Source organism: Corythoichthys intestinalis, chromosome 9 (genome assembly GCF_030265065.1).
Source record: "Corythoichthys intestinalis isolate RoL2023-P3 chromosome 9, ASM3026506v1, whole genome shotgun sequence".
Lineage (NCBI taxonomy): Eukaryota > Metazoa > Chordata > Actinopteri > Syngnathiformes > Syngnathidae > Corythoichthys > Corythoichthys intestinalis.
In genome coordinates, this window is record NC_080403.1 from 55,025,493 (window position 1) to 55,037,842 (window position 12,350).

General features: G+C 41.1%; 1 protein-coding gene across 2 annotated transcripts in view; it reads left to right on the forward strand.

The window, feature by feature from the left end:
• The window catches only part of LOC130921475 (protein TASOR-like), an 83,982-nt gene that overhangs the window by 52,186 nt on the left and 19,446 nt on the right, over positions 1-12,350 (forward strand). Inside the window, exons 17-20 of one of the 2 annotated variants that reach the window (XM_057845430.1) lie at positions 1,880-2,008; positions 4,221-4,378; positions 4,443-4,587; positions 9,822-10,487. In XM_057845430.1, coding sequence (XP_057701413.1) covers positions 1,880-2,008; positions 4,221-4,378; positions 4,443-4,587; positions 9,822-10,487 — 1,098 coding nt within the window. The remainder of the gene's footprint in view (positions 1-1,879; positions 2,009-4,220; positions 4,379-4,442; positions 4,588-9,821; positions 10,488-12,350) is intronic. The other variant, XM_057845431.1, reaches the window with a different exon arrangement.

Genomic DNA, 12,350 nt, shown 5'->3' on the forward strand with positions numbered 1-12,350 from the left:
CGGAGACGTTTGGGGGACACGTCCTATTGATATCTGGTCATTTTCTGTTGATTTGGGAATTTTTTTTTTTTTCCCCATTGAAAATGAATGGGAAAAATTTGGACGTCCATAGACGTCAATGGCAGACCAAGGTAACTATTTACAAATGCACAAAAACTTGCTTAAATCTCATGTGTCCCCTTAACAGGGAGAAGCTGCTCTTGAGCTAGACAAGAATTATGTCATATTGACAGTTGCCCCTAGAGGGCAGTATATCCTCCCAAATCAATAAAACTAAATGCAACACTTTCAAAAGAAAGCATTGCAAAGGTCAGTATAATGAAATGATTCATCAAAGCATTAAAATTGAATTCAAAGCTTTTTTCTAATCGAATTCCTCAATTAAACATTGCAGCACTACTCATGAGGCAGGAAGGATCAATTCCTATTTATAATGTATAAGCAAAAGAACAGTGTTCTACATACCCACGATTTCAAAACAAAACTAACATGATCGCATAAAACTAAAGTGACTAAATAGTAGAGGTGTGCGAAATTTCCGATTCTTAGATTATTCGCGATTCGGCCGTGGAATATTCGAGAACGATTCACAAACATCCAAATTCCGATTATTGAAATATGTTAAGTAAAGCGGAAGTAAAACACACTCAGCGCGCCGCACGGTCTTCGGGACACAATGAGGGACGGAGCGAGAGTAGCTAAATATCATGCTTGTCATTACCCGGCCCCTCGGGTAATGCCAATGCTCAACTCACGGCTCTAGCTCAACTCATGCCGCGAGATAAAAAAACAACAACATACCTGACTGCTGCCGACAGCTCCACATAATGGTACGGTAGATATCATATTCATATAGGACTAGATGCAAAATAGACTCGGTGGCGTTAGCAGCACATGCACAGAAAGCTAGATTCGGGCGCTCGTAAACGGCCGCCATCTTAAAGCAGTAGACTTCCCTGCAAGGCTGTTGTAGCAAACCTTCCAAGCGAACCTAATTAACTTTTTATCTAAAATACTCCTAAATCGGTAAAATATTGATTTGAATCTATCTTTAAAATAGTTTTAAAACTTTCACATGTCGAAAGTAGAGAAAAGGGAAGTTATGGAATAACAGTAGCAATTTGAACAACTTTAAACGGTTGATTCCCAACATTAAATTAATTGAATGTAGTTTAAAGCTGCTGATACAGAATGGGGATTTGAGTATATTATTTATTGATTTTAACTGTTAACTTGATACTGAAATAGTCGTTTATTTAAGCCTGCGAGGCTTTTTTTTTTTTTTAACAGTTTTTGTAACTAATGTACAAAACATTAAAAGCAGCTAATAGCAGGGGGAGGGTGGCGTGTCATCAATAATCGATTTATAATTGAATCGTAGCCTCTGAATCGTAATCGAATCGTTAGGTGCCCAAAGATTCCCACCTCGACTAAATAGCAAAACAAGCAATTAATGAAACAAGCGGAACAGTAACGGAAGAAACAATTAGCACAGACATGAACTTTGAATGTCATTTACATCAATAGCGCCGCAATGCATGCTGGGAGGCATGATGCACATGTGGCAACATGTTGTACGACAACACTGTTGGCAGCAGAGGTTATCTTTCCTCTCAAGGGAAGTGAGAAATTGAGCAGTGGTGTCCAAGTGAAACTTGTTGAAGCAATGAAGCTTTGGAGCCAATTGGTTCACGGTGGTTCATTTGCTCTCAATTGGTGTTGAAGCCCAAGAGGTCATCATTATTGAGAATTCTATGGCAATTTGTTGAAGAAAATATGAATGTGCGCGTGTTACTATATGAACAAAATGCAATGAGTTTTTTTTTGTGCACCCCTAATACTCCGTGAGATATCATCTTTGTTTTGTTTGGCCTTGCAGCGGGAGATGGACGAGCCGCGACCCTCCCCGGCTCGCTCGCCGCCGCCATTCAGTCGGTGGGACTTCCGGGCGTGTCCGTGCGGGAGGATGGATCGGAGCTCGCCGGCAGGCTTCGTAAAATGCTGACAGGTGAGCAGAACCCCCTGGGAAAAATGAAAAATCGTGAAGTAGGTTTTAATTGCAGTACCTGCGTGATGCGTGGGGGAACTTGGCACACCTCCTGGATGTTGTGTCGATCCACTCACAAGCTACGAGAACAAGTAGCGGGGATATGATGCTTCTTTTGTGGGTATATTAAAAGTTAAAATTTCCCCAGAGATGTTGGAGGTCTGTTGCAGGCTTCGGGTGCTCTCAAAGCGGGTACAAATGGTGAGAAGTACCACTAAAAATGACCCTGGAAGTGTTCGGAGGGGATAGAATGGTCCATTTGTGGGTAAAAGTTATTGAAACTCCCTGTTAGCAAGCAAGATGGTACTTCCTGATTGATTCATCATGCAGTATCGTCTTACCAACCCCGGTCATCTGATGTTTCAGCAAATCAGGAGAATGAGGCGAGACTAGGAAGCAACTGTCTGCTTGAATAAAATGTCAGAGTTCAAAGCAGTTCTTGTTGATACAGTGGTATAAATAAGTATCTGAACCTTTTGGAATTTGTCACATTTCTGTATAAAATCACCATCAAATATGGTCTAATCTTTGTCAAAATCACACAAATGTAAAAACAGTGTCTGCTTTAACTAAAACCACCCAAACATTTATAGTTTTCCATATTTGAATGAGGATAGCATGCAAACATTGACAGAAGGGGGGAAATTAAGTAAGTGAACCCTCTGCCTAAGGAGCAATTGAAATTTAATTTTTACCAAACAATTTATGTCAGGTGTGTGCCCAATCACTGTTGAGTGGTTTAAAGCTGCCCTGCCCAATATAAAACACACACCTGGTAAGAATTGTCTTGAGGAAAAGCATCATCTGATGTGCATTACGGCATGGTCAAAAGAGCTGTCTGAAGACGTGTGATCAAGGATTGTTGATTTGTATAAAGTTGGGAAATGATACAAAACCATCTCTAAAAGTCTGGATGTTCATCAATCGACAGTCAGAGAAGTTGTCTACAAATGGAGAGAGTTTGGCACTGTTGCTTCTCACCCAAGGAGTGGCCGTCCACCAAAAAATGACCCCAAGAGTTCATCGCAGAATAGTCAGAGAGGTAAAAAAAGAACCTTAGAGTGTCTGCTAAAGACTTACAGAAATCACTGGCACAGTCCAATATCCCTGTACACACATCAACTATATGTAAAACTATGGCCAAGAATGGTGTTCACGGGATGACTCCACAGAGGAAGCCACTTGCTGTCTAATGTCTAAAAAAACATTGTTGCTTGTTTAATGTTCGCAAAAAGGTACTTGGACACTACACAGACGTTTTGTGGACTGATGAAACCAAAGTTAAATTGTTTGGGAGTAACACACAAGGTTATATGTGGAGGAAAAATAGAACAGCTCACCAACATCAACACCTCATCCCCACTGGGAAGCATGGTGGCGGGAGCATCATGATTTGGGGCTGTTTTACTGCCTCAGGGCCTGGACAACTTGCAGTCATTAATGGAAGAATGATTTCAAAAGTTTTTTAGGATTTTTTGCAGGAAAACCTGTGGCCGTCTGTCAGACAGTTGAATCTAAAAAGAGGACGGATGCTGCAACAAGACTATGATCCAAAACACAGAAGTAAATCAACTTCAGAATGGTGTCAGAAGAACAAAATACACGTTCTGGAGTGGTCAAGTCAAAGTCCAGACTTGAACCCCGTTGAGATGCTGTGGCGTGGCCTAAAGACAGCGATTCATGCCAGACATCCCAGGAATCTGTCTGAGCTGCAGCAGTTTTGTAGAGAGGAAGATTAGTCCTGATTGATGTGCCAGATTGATCTGCAGCTACAGGAAGCGTCTGGTTGAAGTTTTTGCTGCGAAAATGGGGGGCACAAAATATTAAATGTGATGGTTCACTTACTTGTTTTTCCCCCCTTCTGTCATTGTTTACATACTATCCTCATAAAAATATGAAAACCTATCAATGTTTGGGTGCTTTTAGTGAAAGCAGACACTGTTTTTTCATCTGTGTGATTTTGACAAAGATCCAATCACATTTGATGGTGATTTTATGCAGATTTGCGAGAAATTCCAAAAGGTTCGGATACTTTTTCATACCACTGTAGGTCAATTTCCGAACTCTTTGTCTTTATATGTGGAATATATTCGTAGCGGATATATGGAAAAATTAATGTGGCGTTGCCAGCTTAATTGATTTTGATGGAACTGAAATTGGCCTCCTGTGTCAGGTCTCAAGCAGGCAGCCAGAGCGGCGCCGTCCCGAAGCCAGAGCTGCGAGGGTCCCGACAACGGCCAGACTGAGGCGTCCCCGTTCGACCGTCTGGCCGCCAAAATGGGCCTGCCGGCCAACCGCGACATTGACCTGAGGAAGCAGGACGAGCTGGAGGTGTGCCGGACCCCTCGCTGACCACGGCGTAGCCTCCGCCCACTTAAATCCGGTGTGTCGGCAGGAGCAGACGGCGGGCAGCGTGAGCAGCCTGGAGGGCTTCAGTCCCAGCGGGGAGAGCTTTCACCAAGACCCGCGAGGAAAGCGAGCGTACGACGATGACGACGACGACTTAGCGGACATTCCGTGGAGGCTCATTCCGATCACAGGTGAGTTTTGACATTGACAGCCAGAGATGTTGAATCTGTTGAAATTGACATTGCTAGCATTGAATGATCATGGGTTTGTGGTATCAGCCGATGCAAATACCGTACTGCAAGGGTGTCCAAACTTTTTGCAAAGGGGGCCAGATTGGGTGCGGTAAAAATGTGGGGGGCCGATCTTGGCTGACGTCCTTTTCGTACAACAATGTATTCGGTCAAATTTTAGCAAGCCATTCTGTGTGTAACATTTGCTTTATTTTTTTTTTTTAATTAATAATTTCAACATTCTGTGTGTAACATTTGCTTTATTTTTTTTTTTTAATTAATAATTTCAACAATCTCGCAACTAGCCTTTTTGGCGTTCTCTTTTGACTCTCGGGCTCTGGCGAAATACTGCTGCTGTGAATATTAAACTAGCTTTAAGTTGCTTCAATTTTTCGCTGCGTATCTTCCCTGTAATCTTGTCGTACATGTCAACGTGTCTTGTTTGGTAATATCGCCTCACATTGAACCCTTTAAAAACAGCGACCGTCTCTGTAAATGAGGCAGACATAGTTGTTGCGTATTTTAATGAAGAAATAGTCCAATTTCCACCTTTCCTTGAAGCGTCGCAGTCAACTTTCTTTTTTTTTTTTTTTTGTTGATTTTAGAAAATTTAAAGTAAAGGGTCACACGGGGTTGTGTTGCTTAGAGTGCTGCTGTCTTTTAGTGGGTAAATTTAGTGTGTAAGCCACTTCATATGCTGGTAGAAGTACAGCTGACCAATTCATCAAATCTGTGCGCAGGCCAGAGGTTATTTATTTTATGACAGAGGCTGGGGGCCGGATGAAATTTGACCACGGGCCGCATTTGGCCCCCGGGCCGGACTTTGCACATGTCTGCTGTACTGATACCATGTTGTTGTTTTTTTTTTGTTTTTTTTTCTTTCAATGTTCATTTAAATGTTCATTGACTTTCAGACTCCCATTTCAAATTGCTTAGACATCAACCAGTGATAAGCTCATGTTAATTCACGGCAGAAGCATAAAAAGATCTTTCATTGCTCCTATCAAAATGGCTTCAGGACGCCCATGTTGGTAGGAGCGGGGGCGACATTCCCATCAAGGTCAATACATTGACATTAGGCCTGAACGAAACTATTGCTGCAATTTTTTTGGGGGGTTTGCGATATTATATTGCGATATTAAAAAAAAATTATTATAATTTTTTTTTTTTTAAAAGAAATTTTCACTAGATGACTTGAATAGCTGTTTGGGAAGACTTTGGATGACTCACAATGACCACAGTGTACAGTGATCCCTCGTTTTTCGTGGTCAATGGGGACCAGAACCCGCCGCGATAAGTGAAAAACCGCGAAGTTGCGCACCCCGCCCCCCAAAATTTTTATTTTTTTGTGTGTGTACTCAATGTATTTATTCAGCATTGGAAAGAGATACATATAAGGCATGTTTTTTTCTCACTTTTCCCCCAAAGTATGATTTTAAAAAATGTATATATATATGTATATATATATATGTATATATGTATGTATATATATATATATATATATATATATATATATATGTATATGTATATATATATTAATAAATGGTTTTAAGCACTTCAGATGTAATAATTATGATCAGTTTTAAACATAACTGTCCAACCAAATCATTTTTGAACAAGAATAAAGTATTGTAGTAGAAAAATACTTGGCTTTATTAAATACTTCTGTTTATCTACCTTAGCTGTGACTCTTGGTGGACATGTAGAAATTACAAACTCCTCATGATCACTTCTGGCATTTAATTTATATGTCTCAAACGATTCCTCGAGGCGATTAAAATTACTCGGGTCAGTTTTTAAACTCGAGTTACTCGGTTGCTCGAGTATTTGTTTCAGCTCTGCTTAAGTCAGCTATGTAGTAACCCCGGGACTACCTATTTATACTCAACGTGCTTTTAAAAAGGGTATACAGTCAGGGTGTAACGGTACACAAAAATCTCGGTTCGGTATGTACCTCGGTTTTGAGGTCACAGTTCGGTTCATTTTCGGTACAGTAAGAAAACAAAATGCAAAATATAAATATGCTAGTTGTTTATTACACACTTTTGTGCTTTCAACAATAGGAACATTAGCCTATACAAAGCTAGAATTCTGCTCAAAAAGTAGCGGGTATTTAAAGATAATAATCCAACAACACTTTGCCTTTCAGACCCCACGTATTGGTCAGCTTTCCGAGCACCCCGTACCGAAACGGTTCAATACAAAACCATGTACCGTTACACCCTTAGTTTACAGTTTCCCCTAGGATTTTTTTAAGCTGTGGTGGTTTTGGGCTACCTCGGTGTCTCACAGTCCCAACATGTCATGCTAAGGCAAAATTGCTATGTACAGTATCATGACAAAGAGAATTTTTTTCCCCACATTAATTTTTTTCCAAGAAGAACCATAACAAAATTTCTAAATATTTTATTAGCCAGGCTAATGTCGTAGCTCTCAGCTACGGTCCATATACAAATACCAGGGTTTACCCTAGGATTTTTTGAAGCTGTGGTGGTGGGCTGCATCGGAGTCAGATAGCCTCACTATGTCGTACCACGGCAAAAATTTTTTTTTCCCATGTTTTTGCCCCCCAAGAAGAAGCACAATAAAGATATATTTGAAATATTTCATTCAAGCTAATGTTGTAGCTCTCAGCTACGGTACATGTACGTAAAATGCGTAGCTGATTACAGCTTCGTTACCCTATGTAATAATTAGAGCTGGGAATCTTTGGGCACCTAACGATTCGATTACGATTACGATTCAGAGGCTCCGATTCGATAATAAAACGATTATTGATGTACCCCCCCCCCCATTTTTTTGAATTTTTTTTTTTTTTTTATGTTTTGTACATTAGTTCCAAAATTGTTCAAAAATCCTCTCAGGCTAAACCAAACTACTATTTCAGTATCAAGTTAACATATAACAGTAAACAAATATACAAAAATAACAGTAAATAAATAACTCCAGTCCCCATTCTGTATCAGCAGCTTTAAACTACATTCAGTTAATTTAATGTTGTGAATCAACTGTTACAGTTGTTAAAATTGCACCCGTTATTCCACAATTTACCTTCGGTCTACTTTTGTCAGAGTTTTAAAACTATTTCATCATTTAAAGATAGAGTCAAGACAAGATTCTGCCGATTTAGGAGTATTTTAGATAAAAAGTTAACTAGGTTCGCTACAACAGAGCCTTCTAGAGAGGTCTACTGCTTTAAGATGGCGGCTGTTTACTTATGCCGGAAAGTCTGTCTTTTTGCATCTCTGTTCAATAATACATGTTCTAACACCGACGTCGTCTGTCATTTTGCATCTAGTTCTACATATATATGATGGTTTTCCCATTGGCAGTGTATCAAATACTTGTTGTCCCCACTCTATCTACTGTAGCCGTATGTTTGTAGCAACTAGCAACTGGACGTTGTTTGTAGCGGTTGTCAGCCGCAGTCAGGTATGATTGTTTTTTTGTCTAGCGGCATGAGTTGAACATGATATTTACTCTCGGTCCGTTCCTCATTGTGTCCCAAAGACAGCGCTGACTGTGTTTTACTTCCGCTTTACCTGGTATAATTCAATAATCGGAATTTGGATATTTGTGAATTGTTCTCGAATCTTCCACGGCCGAATCGCGAATAATCTTAAGAATCGGAAATTTCGCACACCTCTAGTAATAATACGATTTTTTTTCTCTCGTAGCAATAGTGTGACTAAAACCTCATAGTGCCCCAGGGGTCGGCAACCCAAAATGTTGAAAGAGCCGTGTTTGACCAAAAAAGACAAACTGATACTGTATATCTGAAGACGAAATTTTTTTTGCCTTGTATAAGAACGAAAGCCAGACTGGCTGTATGTATCGATATTAGCCTATTCAAAATGACCAAGTTGGCTTCAAATACATAATTAGCCTTCATGATTAAATGTTTATTTTCCCTGTAGCGGATCTAATAGAGATTGCCACACTATTTGACTACTCTGTTGTACAATGCCACCTCAAGTTTAACTTAATTACGATATTAATAATTTGAAAGAATGTTTGTGTCATGTTTGTCCGTCTACAGAAACCATATTAAAAAAATATATATATATATATATGTATATATATATATATATATATATATTTATATATATATATATATATATGTGTGTATATATGTATATATATTTCCGTCCCCCATATTTTTCTATTCTCAAAAATCTTTGAAAAGGCTCCTGGGACCCAGTAGGGCAGCACAGCCGTGGGTTGCAGACCCCCATCGTAGTCCTTCTTTTTCCATATATTTAGCCCTAATACGTGCTACATTACCACAACCATAATGGTCCTCCTGTCAAAGGAGCCATTTCAAGGAGTATGGGGGAAATACTAATAGCCGTGTAAAGAGTTTTACTAGGTACGGTGTTAAGGTGAATAGTTTTTTGTTGTTGTTGTTCGTGAACTACATTTACACGCAAATGCACATCGAGGTACCATTAACCTAGCAAGGAGAGGCATGACAGTAATATTTGGAGTGTCCCAGAGCTCGCAAAACTTGGAAAAAAAGCAATTTTATCACGGTTTCGTCAGCCGTGATTGCGTCGGCCGAAACTGCCGGATAGCACAGATTAAGTACGCCTGCCCCTCGTTGTCGAAGTTAGCGTGGCGGGGCTCTGGAAATCGAGCAAGGCTCTAGGCGCAAATTCATTCAAACTTGGCCTTCTGTCCAAGATGGCCGTCCACTGCTCACTTTCGTCGAAATGTGCAATCCAAACTACTGTAATCCCCGGATATGGGGAAGAAGGTGAGAAGTCTGTTTTGGCTCACCCACTTCATTGTGGTAACAATAATAAAGAAAAACAATTACAAATTAACGGCGGGCTGCTGCGGCGTGCGACCGCTATCTCTCGCCAGCTCGCGTATTCTTCTTCTCGCTTCCTTCTACGTCACAGCTCGTCTTTTAAGGGGGCCTCATATAATTACGGACATTGCAATACACAATGAGTAGGTTGCCGCTGAACCCTTCACACTAAAACATCTCATTTGCAACATCTCATTTTAATGTGGTGTGCCACCACAATATTTTTTATGTAAGGGAAACATATCATCACACAGAATCGTCTTTAGACATCGGGGAACGGTTGAATTTCCACCAATTTTTTTTTTTTTTTTAAATTGTATCCGCCTTTGAAAATCCCATAACTAATCCTCACCATGTAACCAAGTAACTGCGCTGTGTGCAGGTCTGCGTTCGGACCGCAACTCGCAGAAGGACCGCGAGCTCCCCCGGGACCCTCGTTGCCAGCCTCCACCAGACAACGCCTCGTCCCCCGAGGCCAGGCCCCTGCCGAGCCCCCCTCCGTCTCCCGTGCTCAGCCCGCCCGCCTCGCCCGAAAGGTGCCCATCCCCCACGCCGTCCCCGGAGCCCAAACCCACACCCTCCCCCGAACCCCGTCGTATGCCGCCCCCAGATATCCGTCTCCCCCCTTCTCCCACCAAGTGCCCACCCCCGGATGTCTGCCTCTCCCCTTCTCCCGCCAAATGCCCGCCCCCAGATGTCTGCCTCCCCTCTTCTCCCGCGAAATGCCTGCCCCTGGATGTCCGCCCCCTTCCTTCTCCCGCCGAATGCCCGCCCCCGGATGTCCGCCCCCTCCCTTCTCCCGCCAAGTGCCCGCGCCCGGATGTCCGCCTCCCCCCTTCTCCCGCCAAGTGCCCGCCCCTGGATGTCTGCCTCCCCTCTTCTCCCGCCAAGTGCCCGTCCCCGGATGTTCGCCTCCCTTCTCCTGCCGAGTGCCCGTCCCCTCGATCGTTGCCTGTCCAAACTCGGGAGGCCCCGCCTCCACCCTGTCCGGAACTGGAAAACCACGCAGACCAGCAGCAGATTGCACCGCCCATCTCCACATGTGCAGGTTTGTCGCGTCTCACTTGGCTGCAGTGGTTCCTCTCCTCTCAAATTTTTCTCCTTCTGGTACCTAGTACATGTGCGTGTGTTTACTTATACACCGTTTGACCCGTTGACACCATTCATACACTAACATGGCAATTCTATCTGGCCATCAGAAGCGCACCAGGCTATCATTTTTTCCTGCGGAAAATCGTACGGTTATTCCAAATTTGATGAATGAACTCATTGGCTGCCATTGACTGCCATACAAGCCCTAGCAAAAAGTATGGAATCACCCGTCTCGGACGAGCACTCACTCAGACATGTTATTATGTAGAAGAAACTCGCATAAAAAGCTTGAAAAAATAATGAATTTGTTGGCATTCAGAAACCATTCTGAGGAAAAAAATACAGAATCATCAGAAACAAACAAAGAAATAACAAAACACATCTCTAGTATTTAGTTGCACCACCTCTGGTTTTTAATCACAGCTTGCAGTCTCTTATGTATGGACTTGATGAGTGACAAACAGTATTTTTCATCAATTTGGTGCCAACTCACTTTGATTGCGTTTGCCTGGCATCCTTGCAGGTTGGAGCCTTGCTGTGGACAATTTTTTTAAATTTCCACTACAGGTTTTCAATCGGGTTTAGATCTGGGCTATTTGTTGGCCATGACATTGACTGGATGAGTCTTTCTCCAAGGAATGCTTCAACAGTTTTAGCTCTGTGGCATGATGCATTGTCATCTTGGAAAATGACAGATATATATTTTCAATTGAAGGGATAAGAAAGCTGTCTAAAATTTCAATGTAAACTTGTGCATTTATTGACGATTTAATTACAGCCATATCCCCAGTGCCTTTGCCTGAAATGCAGCCCCATATCATCAAAGACTGAGGGAATTTTGACGTTTTCTTCAGGCAGTCATCATTGTAAATCTCACTGGAACGGCACCAAACAAAAGTTCCAATATCATCACATTGTCCAATGCAGATTCTTGACTCATCACAGAAAATAACCTTCATTCAGTCATTTACAATCCATGATTGCCTCTCCTGAGCCCATTGCACTCTTGTTGTTTTTTGTTTAAGTGTCAATGATGGTTTCCTTTTAGCCTTCCTGTATTAAAATCCCATTTCCTTTCGGCAATTTTGCACAGTTCTGTCACATACCGCAAAAGTCCGCTAGCTTAAATGCTATTAAATATAAAAAAAAAACTTTTTTTTACAATGCTCTTAACAAATGGTTCGACACATATTCCCACAAAAAATAGCTAAATATACTAGAGCTGTCAAAATTATCGCGTTAACGGGCGGTAATTAATTTTTTTAATTAATCAGGTTAAAATATTTGAAGCAATTAACGCACATGCCCCGCTCAACCAGATTAAAATGGCAGCACAGTGCAATGTCCACTTGTTACTTGTGTTTTTTTGAGTTTTGTCACCCTCTGCTGGCGCTTGGGTGCGACTGATTATTTGGGTTTCAGCACCCATGAGCATTGTGTATTATTGACATCAACAATGGCGGGCTACTAGTTTATTTTTTTTATTGAAAATTTTACAAATTTTATTAAAACAAAAACATTAAGAGGGGTTTTAATATAAAATTTCTATAACTTGCAGTAACATTTATCTTTTAAGAACTACAAGTCTTTCTATCCATGGATCGCTTTAACAGAATGTTAATAATGTTAATGCCATCTTGTGATTTATTGTTATAATAAACAAATACAGTACTTATGTATTATCTTTCCATTCTAACAATAATTTACAGAAAAATATGGCATATTACATAGATGGTTCGAATTGCGATTAATTACGATGAATTTTTAAGCTGTAATTGACTCTATTAAAAATTTCAATCGTTTGACAGCCCTAAAATAT